The 21,296-nt window shown below is 30.3% G+C and overlaps 1 protein-coding gene across 1 annotated transcript in view; it reads left to right on the forward strand.

The window, feature by feature from the left end:
* Positions 1-21,296, forward strand: part of LOC111623353 (tyrosine-protein kinase RYK-like) — a 101,682-nt gene that overhangs the window by 67,990 nt on the left and 12,396 nt on the right. Inside the window, exons 8-12 of the mRNA XM_023365900.1 lie at positions 1,897-2,043; positions 10,423-10,515; positions 13,606-13,808; positions 16,786-16,895; positions 19,409-19,568. Of these exons, the coding sequence (XP_023221668.1) occupies positions 1,897-2,043; positions 10,423-10,515; positions 13,606-13,808; positions 16,786-16,895; positions 19,409-19,568 (713 nt within the window). The remainder of the gene's footprint in view (positions 1-1,896; positions 2,044-10,422; positions 10,516-13,605; positions 13,809-16,785; positions 16,896-19,408; positions 19,569-21,296) is intronic.

The raw sequence follows: 21,296 nt of genomic DNA on the forward strand, positions 1-21,296 counted from the left end.
ANTGCTAGCAATCGACAGATTCGTCGGATCGTCCGCGAGAAGCCGCCGAAAGCCGTAATCAACGCCCTGGGGCCCACCGAGTGTTTCACCGACAGCGTCCATCCACGAGCGACGAAAACCGACTTTTACGAACTTTATTTCGAACTTTATCCGTGCGCTTTAGGGTGCTACCTCGTCTAACAAGTAATTTGTAAGGAAAATTTCTATGTTTAATAAACGGTTACATGGTAAACCTGTCTCAGGCAGTCAGTCTGCGCCCACACGACAGAACGAACCACTCGGCTGTCGAACACCTCACCCTAATCGGCTGACCTCACATAGGTGGTTTCCTTCTTGTTTTTTGTTCAAATCAGTGTTGTGCACCTGGCTATTGTCAGTGCTGTCATTCATATATTATTGATTTTAAAGCCAGGCATGATAACCTGTTGCTCCCTCCCACCTAACTGGAGCCTTTTTTATTCACAGTCATTTCTTCTGTTAACACTATGTGTTTTTCTCCTTGTGAATGCCCTCCACATGCTTTCTTAGCCTGTCTGACAGCACCTATTTATTTGGTACTCCTGTGTCTTTGTACTCTGGAGATAAGCTATAAACAACTGGTATGCTATAAACACCACTGGTTTGATCTCTCTCTTATTGTTCTTTTGGGTTTTGTTTTGTCATACACTAGGTCTTCTCGCTATAACACCAACTATAACTATTCTTAATACTTTGATTTGACATTTCCATCAGTTTGATAGTCTGTCTTTCAGACAACTCTCTACTTTTCTTTATGGGTTTGCCCTTTTTTGTCTTAGGATGTGTATCAGCGCAGTTGGGAATCCATGTGCTTCAGTGATATTTCTAATAATATTAATCTTCTTATGGTAACTTTCTAAATTGGATGAGTATTCTTTGGTCTTTTAGAGGAGGGTTTTAATAGCTACTACATTGTATTTAAAATGCATGGAAATGGATGTACAGTACATTACATTGAAGTTACTGTGGGCTTTCTATATCAAGTATTTTGAAGGCATCTTATTTTATGTGAATTGAGATATCTAAGTAATTTACTTCATTCCTGCTGACTTGATTGAATCCTGATTGCATAATGAATTGCTACAAACCTGACATTCTAATGATATTTTGTTATGTAGATGACCTCTTTGTAATCTAGAAAATACCTGAGAGATACGTGGACTTCATAAGGGATATGAACCAATTGAGATGCTAGAGTTGATCAGGTATAAAAGTATGTATATATTGTTCAAATGTATTATACATATAGTAAATTGAAACTTAAAAATTACACATACAAATTCACTTGTATAGTGTGCTGCACTGTACTTTGCAAAAACTATATTTGCTCTGAAAGCAAAGAAAAAGTACTTTCACTTACACATTTTTTTTCTACTTCTATGATATTTTTCTCAGTATCCTTGAAAAATGTATAAATGAGTTCATCTGTATATGAATATGGCTATATAGTAAACTAATTATAAATTCAAAGGAAAGTGAAATTTTAAAATTATATTTAAGGAGCATTGGTGCTAAAAAAATTGAGAAGCATTAGTCTAAATAATTTTTGCATAATCTTGGGATTTTATATTGCTAAGTTATTTGAGATAGTTGTACTCCTAACGTCTAACTGGTCTGGTGTCTCAGCAATAAAGATAAAATCTAAAATTTATTCCACTCACAAGAACCAGAATGGAAGAAGAGCAGCCTATAGTGCCTTGTAGTAAAAAAGTTGCAGTCAACAGGGAAGTGAAAAACAAAAAAGAAAAGGAAGAGAGAGAAAAAAAACTAAGGCAGAAGCTTCCAAATTGATATCTTGTATCTTAGAAGATATACTTTTTATTAGTTTTGTATTAACTGTAAAATTTTAAATTCAGGTATCAAAATTTTATCTTGCAGGTTATTCTAGTTTTCGCCGTTTAACTCCAGTTTCTACCAATCCTCCAGTTCAGGTGAATGATTTCAGAGCTTCTGAATTGACTGAACAAATCAGTGAAATATCAATAGAAAAGTCAAAACTTGGTTTAAAAGAAAAACTCCAAGAAGGTAATTTTTGATATTTTAAAATCTACTTAATAAAAAAAAAATTATAAAATAGTTTAGTTTATAATGGAATTTTGCAATTTAAATTTTATTCAAATTACAATATTTACAGAGTTGTTTGCATTTTTAATTGAAAATGAACAATTGATTTAAGAGAAAAATTCACATAAAAAGGCATTAAAGAACATTTTAAGAAATGTTTTAATATCCTGTGAGCGCTTTTGATGTATTTATAAATGTTGTCTTCAGATAGAACCGGAATCAAATAGATTTTCGAACAAGTTTTTAAATTGGAACAAAAATGGCATTAGCCACTTAGAACATAAGTTTAAAATAAAGAATTAGATTTAAAATACACGTAACAGTGTCGCACATGCACCTTACTGCACAGAGAACAAGAATGGCATTAGCCGTTTATAACATAACACAAAACTTTAATACTCTAAGTTAAATGACTAACGCTGTTCTTGTTCTCTGTGCAACACTGTTACACATATTTTCAATCTAATTCTTTATTTTTAAACTTATGTTCTAATTGCCTAATGCCATTTTTGTTCCAATTTAAAAACTTGTTCAAAAATGAGCAATTATTTTTTGACATCATCACAATGCCGGGCTCCAATTTTTTATTTATTTCATTTAAAATATATGCTTACCAGCTCAAATTATTGATAGTTCTGTAGTGTCTTGCCCCTATACTTAATACTTTTTCTTTAACAACAGAGTTATGCTGATCATTTATTAATTGCTTCCAGAGGAAAAGTTTTTAATTGAAATAATGTGACTTCCAGTTTGCATCAGAAGTTTGTATGTACACTCACTGCCAAAAGTTAAGCACAAAGCGATAAACTGCGAAAAAATAGACAAATACAGCTGTGATTGGCACGAAATGCGGCAGGATAGTAGCAAATATGTTTGTGCATGAAACAGCACAAAGAATTACATAGAAAAATGAAAATAATATTGAATTTTCAATATAAGATGTATAAGATAAAGTATAAGATGAAATCATATTGGAATCATTAACAAAACGATGTTTAAATCCAAAACAAACAAACAAACAAACAAAACTGACATCAATAAGGTAAATGGTCACCCCTTATCCTTACACAAAGTTCACAGCATGTAACCATGCTTTCCATAAGGTGATCAACCACTCCAGAATCAAATAAGTGTCATTCCTCCTGTAGAGCAGTTTGCAACTCAGTGAGAGTGGCAGGGGGAAAACGTGCACACACAGCACGGCCGAGGGTATCCCAAAGATTCTCAATGGGATTGAGGTCTGGTGAATACGCCAGCCAATCCATACGCGCGATTCCCTCACTCTCGAGGCAGTCGTCGACGAGAGCAGCTCTACGGGGTCATGCATTATCATCCATTAAAACAAAAGCAGGACCAACTGCTGCAGCAAACAATTTCACAATGGGTTTGAGGACTACATCCCGATACCGGACAGCCATTACAGAACCCCCTCGATTGATGTGCAAGTCGGTGCGATATCCCAAAGAAATGCCTGCCACACCATAATGCTTCCACCTCAGAATGCATGATGCTCGATGATGTTCTGGGGTCAATTGCATGTGCCTTTTTCTTTCCATACTCTTACATGTTTGTAATCTGGCTCCAGGGAAAATTGCAACTCATCCATGAACATAACGTTGCCCCAATCAGACACAGTCCAATTCACATGTTGCAGACACCACTTTAATCGTGTGCCTCTGGATTGGACGGATAGTGGAACACAAATTCATGGTACCCAGACGTACAGTCCGTTCATGTGTAGCCTTCGGCGCACAGTAGCAGCAGATATCGTTTTACCAATGGCTGCTGCAACCATTGATGTCACATGTGTAGAGGTTGCTCTTTGATTCTGCTTGGCTACAACAGCAATATAGTGATCTTCTGCAGGGATCGTAACTCTTGGGCGACCGGCCACAGGTCTTCAGACTACTGTTTGGCTTGTTTGGAATTGTTTCCATAACCGTGAAATGACGGAATGATGAATGCCAAAGAAAAGAGCAACATCTGTGATTGATTGTCCTGCTTCAAGGCATCCCACACACCACCAGCACTCACTGTCTGTCATTCGTATTCTGGAAGTCATAAAAACACATCAGTCATGCACACTAATTGTACAACAGTTCTCCACACTTTTTCTCGGCACTTACATGCAACTCCTCTCACACTTCAGAAGGCTGGCTTCTTATATGACTGCATCTTTTGCATATTTTGTGACACGTAACCATGATTGATAGTAACGTAACATATTTGCATACTTCCACCTACCTCTGCAGTGAATTGCAGCCTCTCAAATGCAGATTGCTTTCCGGACATAAACATTTTCTGCTCCGTGCTTAACTTTTGGCAGTGAGTGTAGTTTAATTGGAGCCTCCTGCCCCTAAAGTTTCCTTATCTGGTCTCAGATTTCATCTATATAACTTTATTCTAGAGATTAAGGAAAAATTGACAGATGACAGTGGGAATATAGATCTACAATGTTTTTAAATTTCAATCCAAAAGTAAACTCAGATGCTTTTAAACTGAACACAAATAATAATTTTTTATCAATAAGATATGAACATATAATTGTAATTAATAATTAATTTTTCTTTCTTTTATTAGAATTTTCAAAATTTCAGTAATGTTGCAAATATGATTTTTAGTTTTCGATATGCTTTAATCTAACGTCTAAAAACATAGAATAATTTAATGTTTCCAAAATTAATTATATAAATTGTAAATGAAAGTATCATTTTCCTCTAAAACATATAAAAATATAATAATATTTTTATTCATAGCTATACTGTACTTGCACTGCAAGAATAAGTAAATTATTTCTTTTAAAAACGTTTGAAAATTTTTAAGTATATAAAAAATAATCATATATATTTTTAAATATCTGATAAGTGTTTCACATTTTGTACACTTCAGTTGTTAAGTGTAACTTAAATATATCACATAAAAGCTGGAATAATATACAACTAATTGCGACACACGTTTCTTACTTTTCCAGCAGTCAGTTGATTAAAAGAATGCAAAAAACAAATGTTTTCAGCCTTTTTAGAAATCTGCTTCAGGTTATTAAGCCATTTGAATAATGGAAAGGTTTCTATGTTTTCTAAACTAGGTCAGCTAAGAACAATTGAAGTTTATAAAGATACTGAACACACCTTACATACTTTTCCAGCAATTAAATTTAATTAAAACAAATGTTTTCAGCCTGATTGATAAACCTTTGTTCTTGTTTACAGTATACTGTATATAGTTGTGTTTTGTTCTGTATCATAGGAAATTTTTCACATTTGATAAATTGCACTAACAATAATTCAAAGTTTGTTTTAGTCTTCTGCAGTTTTGACTTATCATGACTTTACTGTATATGCAAATACAGTGGTACCTCATACTTTGAATGACTCTAACTAGGAATGCTTTAAAGTTCAGACTCCAAATTTGACAAAAATTTGCTTTTATGGCCCTAAATATTTCACAGATAATTTTCCAAAGTTCTTACTTCTCCTCTTACGGAGCCAAACTCTTTGCCCTTCTACCTAAGTGTTGATTTTTTGGTTACAGTAAATCTGGCTTTGGTATTCAGATTTCTCCATCTTCCCAACTTATATGCAGCCTCCTGGATCGTTTTTAGCCTGATCCTTAAGTCTGCTGTTTGTTGCTTAATTTGATTGTCATTTCATTGATCTGACAAAAAGGCAACTGGGAAGTATGGGTCAAAGCCATAAAGTTGAGGTATGGGTTGCATTATTGTACATGAAGAGGAGTGCTGGTGAGATGAATAAATCCCATTTCCTATTATTTCCTTTAGATATGTGAGCTATTACATTGCAAAGCATTTTATTAAATTTCTTGCAAACTGAGTTTGAACAGGGGCAGTATGCCATGGTAATATTATTTTTTATCTGTAAGTGATTGCAAGCATCTTGGAATAGCTGACGTGAAGCTATTCTCACAGTCCAAGATAATAATGTTGGGGCACCCATATCTGCATATTATATGGTCAAAGATAGCTCAGCTATTACCTGTGCTGATTGGTCCTTCATGGGGTTGCTTCAGCAAAATGGTTGTATACATTGATCATAGTAAATACTGTATGGATGAATGGTCACTTGGGGATACATGGAGGGGCCTACAATATCAATTGCAATTTTCTGAAATGGGAATTCCACAGTTCACGTTTCATGAAGTGGTGCGTGGCCATGGTGGAGGTTGTATTTTTGACATATTTTACAACAACGGACAATACGCTTCACTTGGGCTCGGAGGCCTTTTATGTAGTACTAACGATCTATCAGATCATGGGTTTTCTCAATGTTAAGGTGGCCCAAGAGGGGTGAGCAATGAAATACTTTAATCACATCGTCAACCACTTTTTTATACACACACACACACACACACACATCTACTTACCTCCATTTAAATTGGCACACTTTGGTCTACATCAATTGTAGACCAAAGTGTGCCAATTTCATATGCATTTCTTTGATTGAACTGATTTTTCTTCATTAAACAAAAGAATTCATCCTCCTCTTGAGACTTGACTATTCTTCTTCAAAGGGTTTTATTAATAGCATTTAAATTGCTGTCTCGTGGTTCTCCCATAGTCTCAAGGTGCTTGGGACGGTACAATGCATCAGCCACCAGGTTCATTCTCCCCTTCACATGGTTTATACTGTCAGTTTGCCGACTATTAGGAAGAAATCAGTCACTTCCGCGTCAGTGATGGTCTAGGGTCTATCAGCATGTGGGTAGTGGCAGAGGAGACATTGATGACAAGTGTCTAACATAAAACCATTTATTGTAATTCAGGAGAACTTATGCTATACAAATGTTCATATCCAAGGTTGTGTTCAGATGCAATGATCAATTGATAGATAAGAGGAGTCCTTTGGCAGTTGGAGGTGGATGGCAGATGATGGATGGGTACCGTGGCAGAAATGATGAGTTCCATCTGGTGATGAGGAAGATTTGAGTTGGCTGTTTGCAGGGACTTGGTTGTTATCCATACAAGAGACGACAGTTGTTTCGGGCGACGCAGAGGTGGTTTCAACACACAATTGGTGGAAAACTTCATTTAGTGTGTTGACAAACAGCGTCTTGGTTATTAGGAACATTAACTAACTGAGTGTGATGTGTCCTTGATTTTTGAAAATTATATCAATTTCCATCTTTCGATTGGCCATTCCGATTGGGTGATCTTCCTCATCCACGCTTTCTGAATGGCTGATCCCTCATTACTAAACATAATGGACTCCTACCTGGAGCATGGAAGAGGTCAAAATTGAAGCTGAATTCAATCTCCCACTGATCATAGGATGACATTCTTTCTATGATTCTGATTTATGATTCTGCACTGCAGTTTTAATATAAATAAAAGATGTCCAACTACAAACATTTTTTTAACCTTTCTAAACAATTACATTTTTCTCCAAATTAACTGATTTTTGCAATTTTGTGATGGTTCAGACCTGTTCAGGACCTCACAATACTAAAATTATAGTCTGATAGCTCCATAGACCAGCACGTGAGACATTTGATGTAGTTTCGCATGTTTTTAAGGAATATTAAGGGTTTATGAACAGAATGGACTTTTACATTATGGCCCAGGATGATAGATTTAAAGTGACGGAAGGGCAATATGATCGCCAGGCATTCCTTCTTGATAGTTGAATAATTCAGCTCAGCCCATTGAATTTTTTACTGAAGTAGCCTACGTGAGAAAACTCTGTTCTTTACCTGTCTGATCCAGCACAATCATTTGAAGCATCAGTATATAAATGGGGCTGCAAAATCTGGGTGTTTTAACAAAGGTGGGCTTGTTAGCAATACTTTCAATTCCTCAAAAGTCCTTTGACATTGGTCACTCCACATAAAGATACTTTCCTTTTTATTTAGATTGATTAAAAGTAGGGCTATATCTGAAAAGCCAGGGATGAAGTGCAAAAGAAACCAACCATCCCCAAAAAACTACATACACCTTTAATATTATGGGGAGGTGCAACTTCATGTTTGGTGCACACTTTGCCAGGGTCTCGGAGAATTCCTTCACAACTAATAATATGCCCCAAATATCGCACTTCCCTAACTGTAAATCTACTCTTTTCTGGGTTTAGTTTTAAGTTGGTACTGTGGAAAATCTCAATGACCCTATCCAGGAGTACAAGCTGCTCATCTGAAGATTTTGAGAAGAGAACCACATCATCCTGAAACACAAAGCAATTAATACCAATAAATTGTCCCATCACATATTGGAAAAATTGTCCACTATTCTTCTCTACTTGGGCTAGGGACACATTTGGTATTTCCCCCAAAGGGGTTGAAAAGGCATACATATGCCACACAGAAGGATCGAGCTTAATCTGAAAATACCCAGATTTGAAGTCTAGCACAGAAAGTGCTTTTGTGGAATTTACTCATGATTTCGTCAATGTGGTATAAGGGAAACTCTTGTAGAATGGTAACAAAAATCACTGGTAACATAGTTATAACAGAAATCAGTGGCAGACAATGGCATAAATATGCACTGATTGCAACATATACTATATATGGTACCAGGAAAGACTGTAACTAGTATTTACAAACTAACTTAAAATAAGGGAAGAGGGAAGTTAACAGGGAGAGTGACAAATGGTGAAACAGATTATAGAAAAGAGTGAAATACCCAGGATGTATGGAACTTTTCACAATTTCAGTGGGAGGCCATGTGGAACTTGCTCAGACTGATGGCTTGTTGTTCTTCCTTTATACCTAGTCAACACTCCTTTTATTGTGGCTATGAAAAAGTCAAGTTCTTATCGGGCTAGCCTATTCCTCCAGTCTAGCTGCTCTTGAAAACATGGAGCACCATCTTTCACATTTGTCTACTCTGAGGATCAGTTGAAAGAAGTTTCCACTCACTTTCACTCGTGCCTCAGGTCCTCTTTCTCTCTTTGTTTTCTGTAGTTCCACAAATTGGTCCTCACCACCCAAGGGAAAAGAGTACACCACCGTATACAGTAAAGTCATTTATATATAGTTCCATGATATTTATAAAAATTAAATCTGTTAAATTAACTAAGAAAATGTTTAATTCTGAAATTCATGTCAAATTTTACTAATTTATTATGATTGAACTATTTTGGGATTAAACAACTATTTTTTTGGCCAAATGGCAACAACTCAAAATTTGGCTATAAATTTCATTGCCTAATTTGTTAAAAATGAATACAAAAGTAAATAATAATTTTAAAAAGAAACTAAATTTGTAATATAATAATAATAATAATAATAATAATAATATAATTAAAATACTCAATTGTGTAAAAAATATTTTATGTTATCTTAATTTAGCTACAACTTTTCAGGACCAATTAGCCAAATTAATACAATTTAGAAACTTTTAGCTTAGAATATATCAATAGTGAAGTACATACAATATTATTAAAATTTATGATAAAATAGTCATTTAAAAAGTATTCTGCATGTCTTGTTATTTATGTATTTATCCAGGAACCTATAAATTAATACTTTTATTACAGTAGCACCTTTGAATGTGTAGCATAAAATTTGCTTACGACAAATTTAAACTGTTTAATATATATATTTAAATAACTAGAGTTCATTTAAAAGAAAAAAAACATAAATTAATGATTTAAGTAATTCTAATGTTGTTTGAAAAGTCATTATTATTGAGAAAACAAATAATTTCTTTTACGATAATTTTGTTTGTAAACAACAAAGTTATTTTAAATGTTGATTAATATACAATTTTTTAAAATAGTAATTAAATTATAATCCTGTTTAGAAAGAGATATTTATTTCAATTATTTGAAATAATTATCTGACAGAAGTAAAATGTTGCTGCTGTTAAATTTGAAAAAGAATTGTAAAATTGTAATTTATTATTTTAAAATGATATTTTATCTTAATTGAAGAAATGCACTGATGAAGTAACATTATAAAATTTAGTTATTAATGATGATAAATTTTCTTGTTTTCGCAATAAAGAATAAATTATATTTAAGAAGATTTTGAAACGTTTTTTATTTGTTTTTACTTTTTGAATTTTTTAACAATATCAAAAGCAAAATATAATAATAATCATAAGGAAGCAATTTATATTTTGAAAAACAAAAATATTTTAGACTTCAAACAGAAACTTTTCTTAATAAACACAATCAAGTAATGATTTTAAGCACTAAACACCCATATATCCAATTTAGAAGTATCATACATTTCTGTAAATACAGAAGTTAATTTTACATCAGATACAGATAACGTTTTGTTTTATATTAAATTGTAAAAATTGAAATAAAATTTTAAATGTGATTATTATTGAATTTAATTCATTAAAATTATTATAAATAAAAAAATATGTTTTCAAAATTTCAGGAACTTTTGGTCAGATTTATCACGGAATTTTAATAGATGATGACAACAGTGAAAGTAATAATGAACAGCATGTGTTTATTAAAACTGTATCTGGTAAGTGGGAATTACATTATTACATTTAAGAAAGTAAAACGTAAAATATTTTATTTTTCATTTATAACTTAATTATTAATAATTTAGCTAATATTTATGTTTATTAATTACTTAAAATCTTTGTAAGTAAGTAAAAATAGCAATTTTATATTTTAAAGAAAAACTTTGTTTTAAATAATATAAACTGTTAACTTGTATAAGTAACAAATATATATATATATATATATATATATATATATTTACTTGTGGTGTGTTTTTTTTATATTTCTTTAAAAAAATCATCTTAAAAAATTAAAAAACTTCAAGGGTTAATACTGAATACCACTGTCATTTTTTTATCTATAACTGCATTTTATCAGAGACAAAAAACTAACAAAGAAACAAAACAAACAAAAAGAGACAGAAAGACTAACAATTGTAATCCTTAGTAGTGTTTGTCTCTGATAAAATGCAGTTATAGATAAAAAAGATGGTGGTATTTGGTATTAACCCTTGAAGTTTTTTTTAATTTTTTAAGATGATATTTTTAAAGAAATAAACTGTTAAGTTTTTTAATTGCCAATGTCTATTAAGATATAACGGTAAATATAAAATGGAGTTTCAATAAATTTTTAAAAAGTAATAAATGTGGGTAGAAGAAACTCTGTGCAACATTAAAACAGATTTTAATGAATAAACAAACTGTATAATTTAAAATATGCAAGTACATTCAGCAACATACAAGCTTGCCATCATCGGACAAATCAACTGCAGAATGGCAAAGAACAAAATTTGAAAATGTTGGAATAGAACAAAAATGTATTTTTATATTTATTTATTTAAACAACTTTTTCGTTTTATTCTAATATTTTCAAATTTTGTTCTTTTCCATTCTGCATTTGATTTGCCTGATGATGGCAAGTTTGTATATTGCCAAAAGTACTCACATGTTTTGTTAAGTTATATGTTTTTAGTATTTCTTAAAATTTGTTTTAACATCGCCACCAAAATTTTTCTGCTAATTTTTGTTATTAATAATGTAAAATGCCACAAACTTATACTTAAAACAATAATAATTTTATATATCTGATTTTCAGATTTTATTTTTTAAATCATAATTTATATATCTTTTAATTAATTTATTATAATCAATATTTAAGAGATATATAAATTATATACTAAATCATCATAAATAATAGTAATAATTGTGAGATTGTGAGATAATAGATTCAAATCATCAGCTTTTTGGGGACTTTTTATAAAAAGATTACTGTAATTTCTGTATATTGCTTGCAGTGGCGCATAACCTGCATTGGTGTATATTGTACAGAAAATTGCTAAAACAAAAAATGGTTGCATAACCCACACTGCTGTATACTTTACACCTCTAAAATTGAAGTTCAAAACATGTTAGTTAACTAGTATGTAATTTAGAAGGCTTGGTCACAAACATTCTGTTTTTTTTTTTTTTTTTTTCTGATAAAGGAAAAAACTCCTCTGCAAACTGGACTGTTCTGTAACATAAAATGCACTATAAAAAACTTAAGTTCTTCCAGTAACAATGTTTTAATGAAATGTGAATGTTTTCAACCTCCTCCTAAGGTCTGAATTATGTTTAAAGATACATTCTATAACAGAATCTCTTCAGAATTCAAATTTATATTGATAAGTTTGAATAGATTATAAATATGAGTAAACCAATGACAGTCATGTAGGAGACAGATGAATATCAAATGGGTGGTAATTACTTATGAATGTCACTTTTGAATGCAATATGTGAACAAATAGCAAAACATAAACGTGCTTACATTAAATATAGGCATAATCCCACTATATATGTGCTACTGAGAAACGAGAAAGATGCCATAAACAAAGAAAGGAAGCCTGATTTGTAGGATACTCTTGAAGGATGATAGGTTTGATGGAGAACTAGTTTACATAGGTGCCACAAAAAGATCCCTTAAACAGTGCATAAAAGAGCACAAATATGATATCGACAACATGAAACCATCCATCACTATGTCCATACACACCTCTAACAACAATATTGAGGCTAAACTTGACTGGACGAGATTGTTATGTTATACCCAGCATAATGACCGTAGTAGAGATTTAGAGATCTTGGAGAGCTTTAAAACATGCCAATAAGACAACTGTATTAACCAGGTTTTATTTTATATAAAGGTGAAACACAAATTTTGTGCATGTGGCACATACACTTTGATCCAATCTTAACACCCTACTTCCATCCATTTGCAGAATCACACTCCTGAATGGTTCATCATATTTATAACTATTTAAATTTGAATTCTACAGATGTTCCATTTGATACATTCTATTATAGAATATATGCTTTTAAACCTGATGTCTCAGATCTACATAGGACTTCCTGTCATTTTAAAAATAGAATACACCTTTGTTATATAATGCTTTTAGAATTTAAATTATTGAACACCAGGTTTTATTTTATGACATTTGATGAAAATCCAAATCAAAACCAAATGTTATTTAAATTGGCACCCTGTGAGCAAAAAGTTTAAAAAGTTATTTAGCAAATAATGATAATGATGGAGGACCTTTTTAATCATAATTACCATGGGCTTGGCCAAGCCCACAAGGGAAGCCTGACACATCCAGGACATACCACGCATGAAAAACTCCCAGGTTGCTCAATTTATAAATTTAGAACTATGTATTTGTAAAGACTAAAATTTCAGGACCCTTTTTAAACTTTTTTAACGTTTGAAACAAACACTAAAAGTACCTTACTAGGTATTTTTAGTGTTTAATGTTTCAAACATTAAAAAAACATTAATAACACTATTTCTTTTAAGTATGTATGAGTTTTGTTCATTTCTCATCATTCTGGAACTTTTTGCCAAAGTATAAAGAAAGTATTATAAAATATTAGTTTATTTAAACACTTATAATCAAGAATAACCATATTTTTTTAATATTATACACACAAATTATATAGTTTAAATATTATTCATTCTTGTTAATTAAATGAAACATTCTTTTTGTTTCATTTTGTAAATAGATTCTAAATGACAGTTATATTATGTGTGTGTATATATATATATACTACATAAAAAAAAATTATAATTTCAGATCAAGCATCAGAGGTACAAATATCATTATTATTATCAGAAGGGATGATGATGTATGGAATGAACCATAAAAATGTCTTACCTGTCATAGGTGTATGTACTCATAATTTACAGAGGCCATTACTAGTGTATCCATATATGAATCAGGGAAATCTTAAAAAGTTTCTACAGAAGTGTAAATTTTCAGCAGAAGGACATTGCCATGTATGTATTACTATTCAGTATATAGATATTCTTTATAAAGCATTTCATACATATATTTTTTTGTGTATTTTTAAAATTATTACAAAATACTTTATTATTAAAACTAAATCATTTGATATCTGTTATAATAAATAGTGGTGATAAATATATTTATTTTAATTTACTTGTAGTTCAATTTGTTGAAAATATTTTATGAAAACTTGAAATCTTTTTTATGATTTAAAAATTCCAGAAGGTCAAATTAAGAATTTATTCTTTCTGGATATGATAACTAGCAGTTTAAAATATTGCATTATTGAAAGGTTGTTTAGTCTAAAATAATTTTTCCTTTCCTTTGAGGCTATATCCTGCAACAGCATGTAGATGGAATCAGCATCCTCTGGTAAATTAGCCAATTTCACAATAAAATACATAAAGTAAATATTTAAAACATCTTAAATATGAATTCTATATATAACAATATATAAGAATTCTGTTTTGGACTGTCACTGGTGTAAAAGGTGGAAAGAAAGCAAAGATATTTGTGATGTTTAGATATATAAAGATTTGTCATGTATCAACATGATCAAAACAAAAAAATTTCAAATAATAAACAAAAAATCTTGATTATATACAAATAAAAAAAATCGGATGCCAACTTAAAGAATACTAATTGGGAAATTACCCAAATCCCTCACACAAATACTCAATATACAGACGCAAAGAAAAGACAAGAACCATGTTGAAGGCACAACTGCAAAACACTGCAAGACCTAATAAAGACAATCATGAATACACTAAACTTATCCTAACACTTAAAAACTAAAATAAAAAGAAAGGGTTAGTAAGAAGACAGACAGTAGCAAGAGGAAATACTGTGATGGAGAGACAAAGGGTAATCCAGATTATTTGTGTGATCAGTAGAACATGATACCTAAGGAAATTTGACTTCTTTCCCTTTTTCTTTTCTTTTCTTTTTGCAGAGGTGGGGACAACTCCAGTTCTTCATTTTTAACTGTAAATATTTTTATGAAGGCTGATTAAATATTAGCTCTCCATTTCAAAAAGTCAAGTATCCAATATATTCTTTACCCTGATTCAGATCTTCACAAAATTGCCCATTGTGTATGAGAGTCCTCTTTTTTTTGACTTTTCCTCTTCTATTCTCATGTCACCCCTCACCTTGTTTTGTCCATGCTCCAAGCCCACCTTTTTCAAATTTTATCACTCCTTGATTTCTTTTACGTTCAGTCTAACTGGTTCTCCCAAAAGTGATCCAATTCAAAAAAGAGGTAGAATATAGAAAATAACAATAGAACAATAGAAAAAAAAGAAGGCATGTGATATACAACAGTTTTGGAAAAATAGAAAAAAAAGAAGGCAAAACATCAAAAAGAAAAAAAGAGATGAGAGGGGAAGGAATCTTTGAAACTACATAAATTAAGCATTGCTTGCTACATTGTTCAATAAACAAATAGTAACTCTGAATATAAAGTGAATGTTTGTAGCCACGCAGCTGATTTACTCTTTTAATAATGTAATAAAATCATGACTCCTGGAAGAGAATCATCTGTTGAAACAATTGGATTGATTGTAAAACTTCTTGAAGATGGCAATTCGACACAGATTGTTGCAAAAAAGATGTGTGTTGTTTACAGTCAGCTGTATCTAAAATTTGATGCAAGTATAAACAAAATAGGAATATTATAAAAGGAGAACTTACTGGTCAACCATAAAAAACATTAAAGCAACAAGATAGGAAATTAGGCAACTGCCTTGAAATTAGGAAATATACAACAAAGGAGACAATAGAAAGTGGAAAGAAGTAAGTGTTAGTATCTGTGACAGAATAGTGAGAAACTGTTTGAAATAAACAAAATTTTTATATACAAAAGCAAAATGAAAACCAGCACTGTCACCAAAATATAAAATAAGGTTATAGTGGGCCAAAGCAAAACATTCCTGAATTGTAGATGACTGGATGAATGTGATATTTAGTGATGAATCACAAATTTTCATTGGTTATGGAGATGCTGTTGGAACTTTTGTCTGGTACCATTCTAATAAAGCTTATAAAGATGATTGCCTAAAGAAAATGCCAAAATTATTATTTGGATTGCATATTGTTTATTACATTAACAGTTAAATGTTGACATTTTGAAGAACTTTCTTATTTTATCCATTGAAAATGTCTGGTGGTGATGACATTTTCCAAGATGATAATGCATCTTGTCACAGGACTTGAATTGTTAAAAATTTTTTTCAACAGCACATCAACACAACAGATGAATGGACAGCAGTCAGGATCTCAACCTGATAGAAAACATGTGATGAAAATGAAAGAAATTGGTCCGGGAGAAAGCTTTATGCTGCAAATCAGATCTCTTGACAGCTATTTGCGAAAGCTGGAAAGCTATCAATCTCAAATATTTTTTTTTGCGTTAGTGAAATTCATGTCTGAAAGAATTAAAGGCTGTCAGAAAAGCTTGAAATGGAGCAACAAAGTTGACTGATTCCATAATTTTTTTTTCACTTTGATATATAAAATTTAAAAAATACATTTATTTTGATTGCTTAAGTTGTACTTAACATAGGCAAAAGGTTTGACTATTATTGAAAATTTATTTTGTATCAATTGCTCACTTTATTTTCTTATTATATGCATAAAACACTGAAAAAATATCCTCACGATGAAATGATTCCATAATTTTTGCCAGGGGTTGTATTTAATTATAAAAGCATTTAATAAATTTTATTCATTATATTGACTTATTCTTAAAATTATTTAATATTTTAATATTTATAGTTTGTTATATTAACATTTTAGGTATATAATTGGCATTGTTGTTGTCTTTTTACAGTATTTTAAATGTTAGATAATCTGCTGTAACTACTTTCAAAATCTCTCGTTTTATTTGAATAATCACTTAATTTACTTTTATTTCTGTAAACAGTAATTATTAATTAAAATATTAAAACCAAATTCTTTTTTAAATAGACATTACTCAGTCAAGATTTAGTGGCGATGGCAATTCAAATAATTCATGGAATGATTTATTTGCACAAAAAGAAAGTTGTGCATCGAGATTTGGCTACAAGGAATTGTGTGTAAGTATTTTGATTTTATATAGTTAATTTCAAAGTCAAATAAATTTATTAAAATTAAAATTTTTTCACTTTTTTTTCGGAAAGTTAATCCTGAATGACAATTTAATAATTAAATGCCTTAAAATCAATAATAATGATCAAATTTTTTAAGTGTGTTTACAATTAATATGATCTTACTTATACAGTTTTAAAATTACACAATCTTATATTACAAGAAATGAAAATAATAATTATTATGTATACAAAAATTTTAAATAATATACTATAATATGTTTAGATAGAGCAATAAAAAAAAACAAAAAAATTATGCTCTACCTAAAGAAATCAAAAAGTTACCTGTGTTTTTTTTTGCTAGTAACTTTGGATATTTTAAGAAAATAAATTTTTAATATGGTATTTATAGATTTTTATTATAATACAAATTTCATTTCATTTTATTTTTGTTAATTATTAGGAAAAATTTTCTTAATTTTAGTATATCCATATAAAATAAGCCTTGTTTGAATAAGTGTTGTTATTGTAATTATTTATATGTTTGTCAAACTTATTCCTCTGAATTTTAATGTACTTATTTGAAATAATCATTTTTAATTTGAACAAATTATTGTTTATGCACTTATAATGTTAAGGAGGATCACAATTTCTGCATTCAATTTAGTAATTTAATGTTGGTATGCATAAGATTTGATCGAGTTACAAGTAGGGTCAATACATGTTAAAAATGTTCAAATTTATCAATAAGAAAATATAATATATGTATGGTATATGAAGTGTAAAAAACATTAACAATGACAACACACTAATGACCTTCATCTAATTTTTAGAAGTCAAGAAATCCTAAACTATTCAATTTTTATCTTCAAAAGATAAAGAATCTTAAGTTATAAAATTTTTTAATGAGATGGGTAATGCATAAAATAATTTCTGTTTTATAACTTACAAATAAAAATTGCTGAGAAATGGTTGTCTGTTTTTTACTGTTTGCATTTAGCATATTCCTAGCATATAAGATATCTAGAATATATGTAAATGCTAAAACAATCATTTCTTGTCATTTTAGTAGCTGTGTGAAAGGAAAATCCTGTTAGGCACTAAGATGACATTAGAACTGACTAAATGGTACTAAATGCAATTGTTACTCTTATCAGATATTTAATTTAAGTATGAGATCAATATCTTTCTTTGATAATTGAATAGAATGATTTAGTTGTATTATAATAGTAGTCTAATCATGACTGTTATTTTATGAAAACATAAGTGGTTATTTTATATGGCAGATACCATTATGATGCTACTTAGTGACTGTATTTGTCATTTCACTCTAAGCACTTGACAGCATATACTATTAGTAGATAAGTACACTGTCATTTGGAAATATTCTATAGTGTACTTACTACTAATGCTACCAACTACAACGATAAAACTAGATAACTATTTATGATTATTCTCATTTTTAAAATTTGTAATGAGTTTCCTGTATAACTTCACTAGTTATCTTTATTATTCACTTCTTAATTTGAATTTCTTTAGCAGTTATTATATCCAGCAATGAATTATGGGTTCTTCTGTTTAATAAATTTTTAAAGATTTTNAAATTATACCCCAACTTACGCGAATTTGACTTACGCGGTTGCCGCTCGGTCCCACCTATCGCGTAAGTTCAGGGTATTACTGTAATCCATTTAATGGTTAAATTTTACAATTGGGACCCTTCTTTTGCCTCTAAAAGCTCATTTTAGAATTATAAATTCCTCCACACGATACTATCGATAGTGTGGGTGCCTCCATCTTTCTTTCACTGTCATTCCTAAATGCCTACAAACAGCAACACACTCCCATTGCAGAGCAAACTATTAACGAACGCACCCACAAACTGTTACCAGTTGATGATGCTCATGCTGAAGTCATNTTCCTAAATGCCTACAAACAGCAACACACTCCCATTGCAGAGCAAACTATTAACGAACGCACCCACAAACTGTTACCAGTTGATGATGCTCATGCTGAAGTCATCATATAAAATGAATAATTCTCTGGTAAAATATTTACTTAAATAATAAATAAGTATTTTACCTATGAAAAAAAATGAATAATAAATCCAATTTAAATAAGGATTTAACAGAATGTTTTTTAATTTTTGGAACCTAACCCCCCCCTTTTTGCACTAGTTGTTTGTTTTGTATAACACGGATTTGCATAACACGACAATTTTTTGGAACGTAACTCCCGTGTTATATGGGAGTTACCTGTATTAGTTAACCAATATATGTTTGTGTTTCAAGTGATGATATACCAATTTATTAATATTTTTTACAATAGTAAAAATGTATAATTTAAAAATATATTCAGTTTAATCTTGTTTATAATTTAACTATTTTTTTTATGTTGCCATTTAATTATGCCATTGAGGACTCTAATATTTTATTTAAAGTTTATATTTAATTGAATATTTAAATTTAAAAATGAATAATTTTCTATTCTCTGATAACAAAAAATCTGATTTCATTTTTCAGAGTAGATGATTGGCTGCATGTAAAAATAACAGATAATGCATTATCAAGGGATCTGTTTCCAAATGATTATCATTGTTTAGGAGATAATGAAAACAGGCCAGTTAAATGGTTAGCCATAGAAAGTTTATTGAAGAAAGAATTCTCAGCTGCAAGTGATGTGGTGAGCAAAATATTATTTTAAAAAATTAATTGATTATAATCATTAAAAGTAATGCAAGATTGTAGCATAACTGCCTACCTCTAGTCAAATTAATTAATTTCTAATATTTAATATAGAATCTTTACATAGTCCAAGAATTTGGCATATCGTTTGCTGTGTTTATGATATAATGAGCTATGGTTGTTGATGTTTATATGTGACCAGCAGATGAGCCCAGCATTGCCTAGGCAAAAAACAACAACAAAGATTAAGATTATTAAATTATTTCGTACTATTAATCCTCCTATTCTNATGTGGTGAGCAAAATATTATTTTAAAAAATTAAAATATTATATTTTATTAAGCTTACATTTTATTCCTAATTAATTTTAAATGTACAACATTAGCAAAACATTTCTGACTTTTTTTATACTTAATATTATTTTAATATATATCTTTATATCATTAAATAAGTTCAGATAGACAAGAGTCTATGATTTTTATTTCAAAATATTTAAACTTCTTTCAGTTCATTGTAAGCTCTGAGCTTGTAAGCTTTATCTTTAACATTTCTGAAGTGTTAAATTAGTTTTGCATCTAAATTATTTTATTAATAACAGAAAAATAATAAATTAAACTTGGTTATTATTAGTGATCGAATTTTGTACTTGGAAAAACGAAGCTGAAAAAATAGTAATAAAAACTTCAAAAGCAGTAAATTCACAAATAAATTTTTATTGTTAACACAATATTACAAAGAACTGAAAGAGAATAAACAATTAAGTGAACCTCTATAATTTCTTTACTATTTTATTATTTTTGTATTTTTACATAATAAATAGTACTATACAGAGTGCTTCAAAAAATGTTAATGCTTACATGAAGGTGTGCAATCACTGTGGCAGAGTGGGGCCATACCTTTTTGAAAACTCCAAAATCAGGGAGCATATGATGGAGAATTATATGTAGGGTAACCTACCACTACAAATCTGGTGTAACAAATTACAGTGGAACCTTACTTAACGAGCATAATTTATTCCAGAATCGTACTCTTAGTGTGAAACAACTTTTCCCATATAAATTAATGTAAAATATGATTGTGTTCCATGCCAAAAAAATACTCAAATATTTTATGTATAATGTTTATTCAAAGAAAATTATACAATATACATTGTTAAGGATGAATCTCTTCATCTTCTGACACAGAATGAGCCAACCTAAAATGCAAATTTGATTTGCAGAAAACAAAAAAAAAATTACAGATAATATGTCTGATAAACATGCCAAATGATATGCAAAATTCTTGGGTTATGTAAAAACTATAATTAAATATTAGAAATTAATTAATTTCACTAGAGGCAGGCAGTATGCTGTTATCTCGTATTAAATTTAATAATTATAAATAATGAATTTTTAATTTAGACATTTCTGAAATTAAATTTGGAATTAGTCATTAAAAGTAATGCAAGATTGTAGCATAACTGCCTACCTCTAGTCAAATTAATTAATTTCTAATATTTAATTATAGCCTTTACATAGCCCAAGAATTTGGCATATCGTTTGCTGTGTTTATGATATAATGAGCTATGGTTGTTGATGTTTATATGTGACCAGCAGATGAGCCCAGCATTGCCTAGGCAAAAAACAACAACAAAGATTAAGATTATTAAATTATTTCGTACTATTAATCCTCCTATTCTAGTAGCCCAGAATGCCCCCTAGTGGGCGTTCTAGCAGCAGCGGTGTTAT

The sequence above is a fragment of the Centruroides sculpturatus genome, unplaced genomic scaffold, assembly GCF_000671375.1.
Source record: "Centruroides sculpturatus isolate CEXI.00-Female unplaced genomic scaffold, Cexi_2.0 scaffold220, whole genome shotgun sequence".
NCBI classification, from domain to species: domain Eukaryota; kingdom Metazoa; phylum Arthropoda; class Arachnida; order Scorpiones; family Buthidae; genus Centruroides; species Centruroides sculpturatus.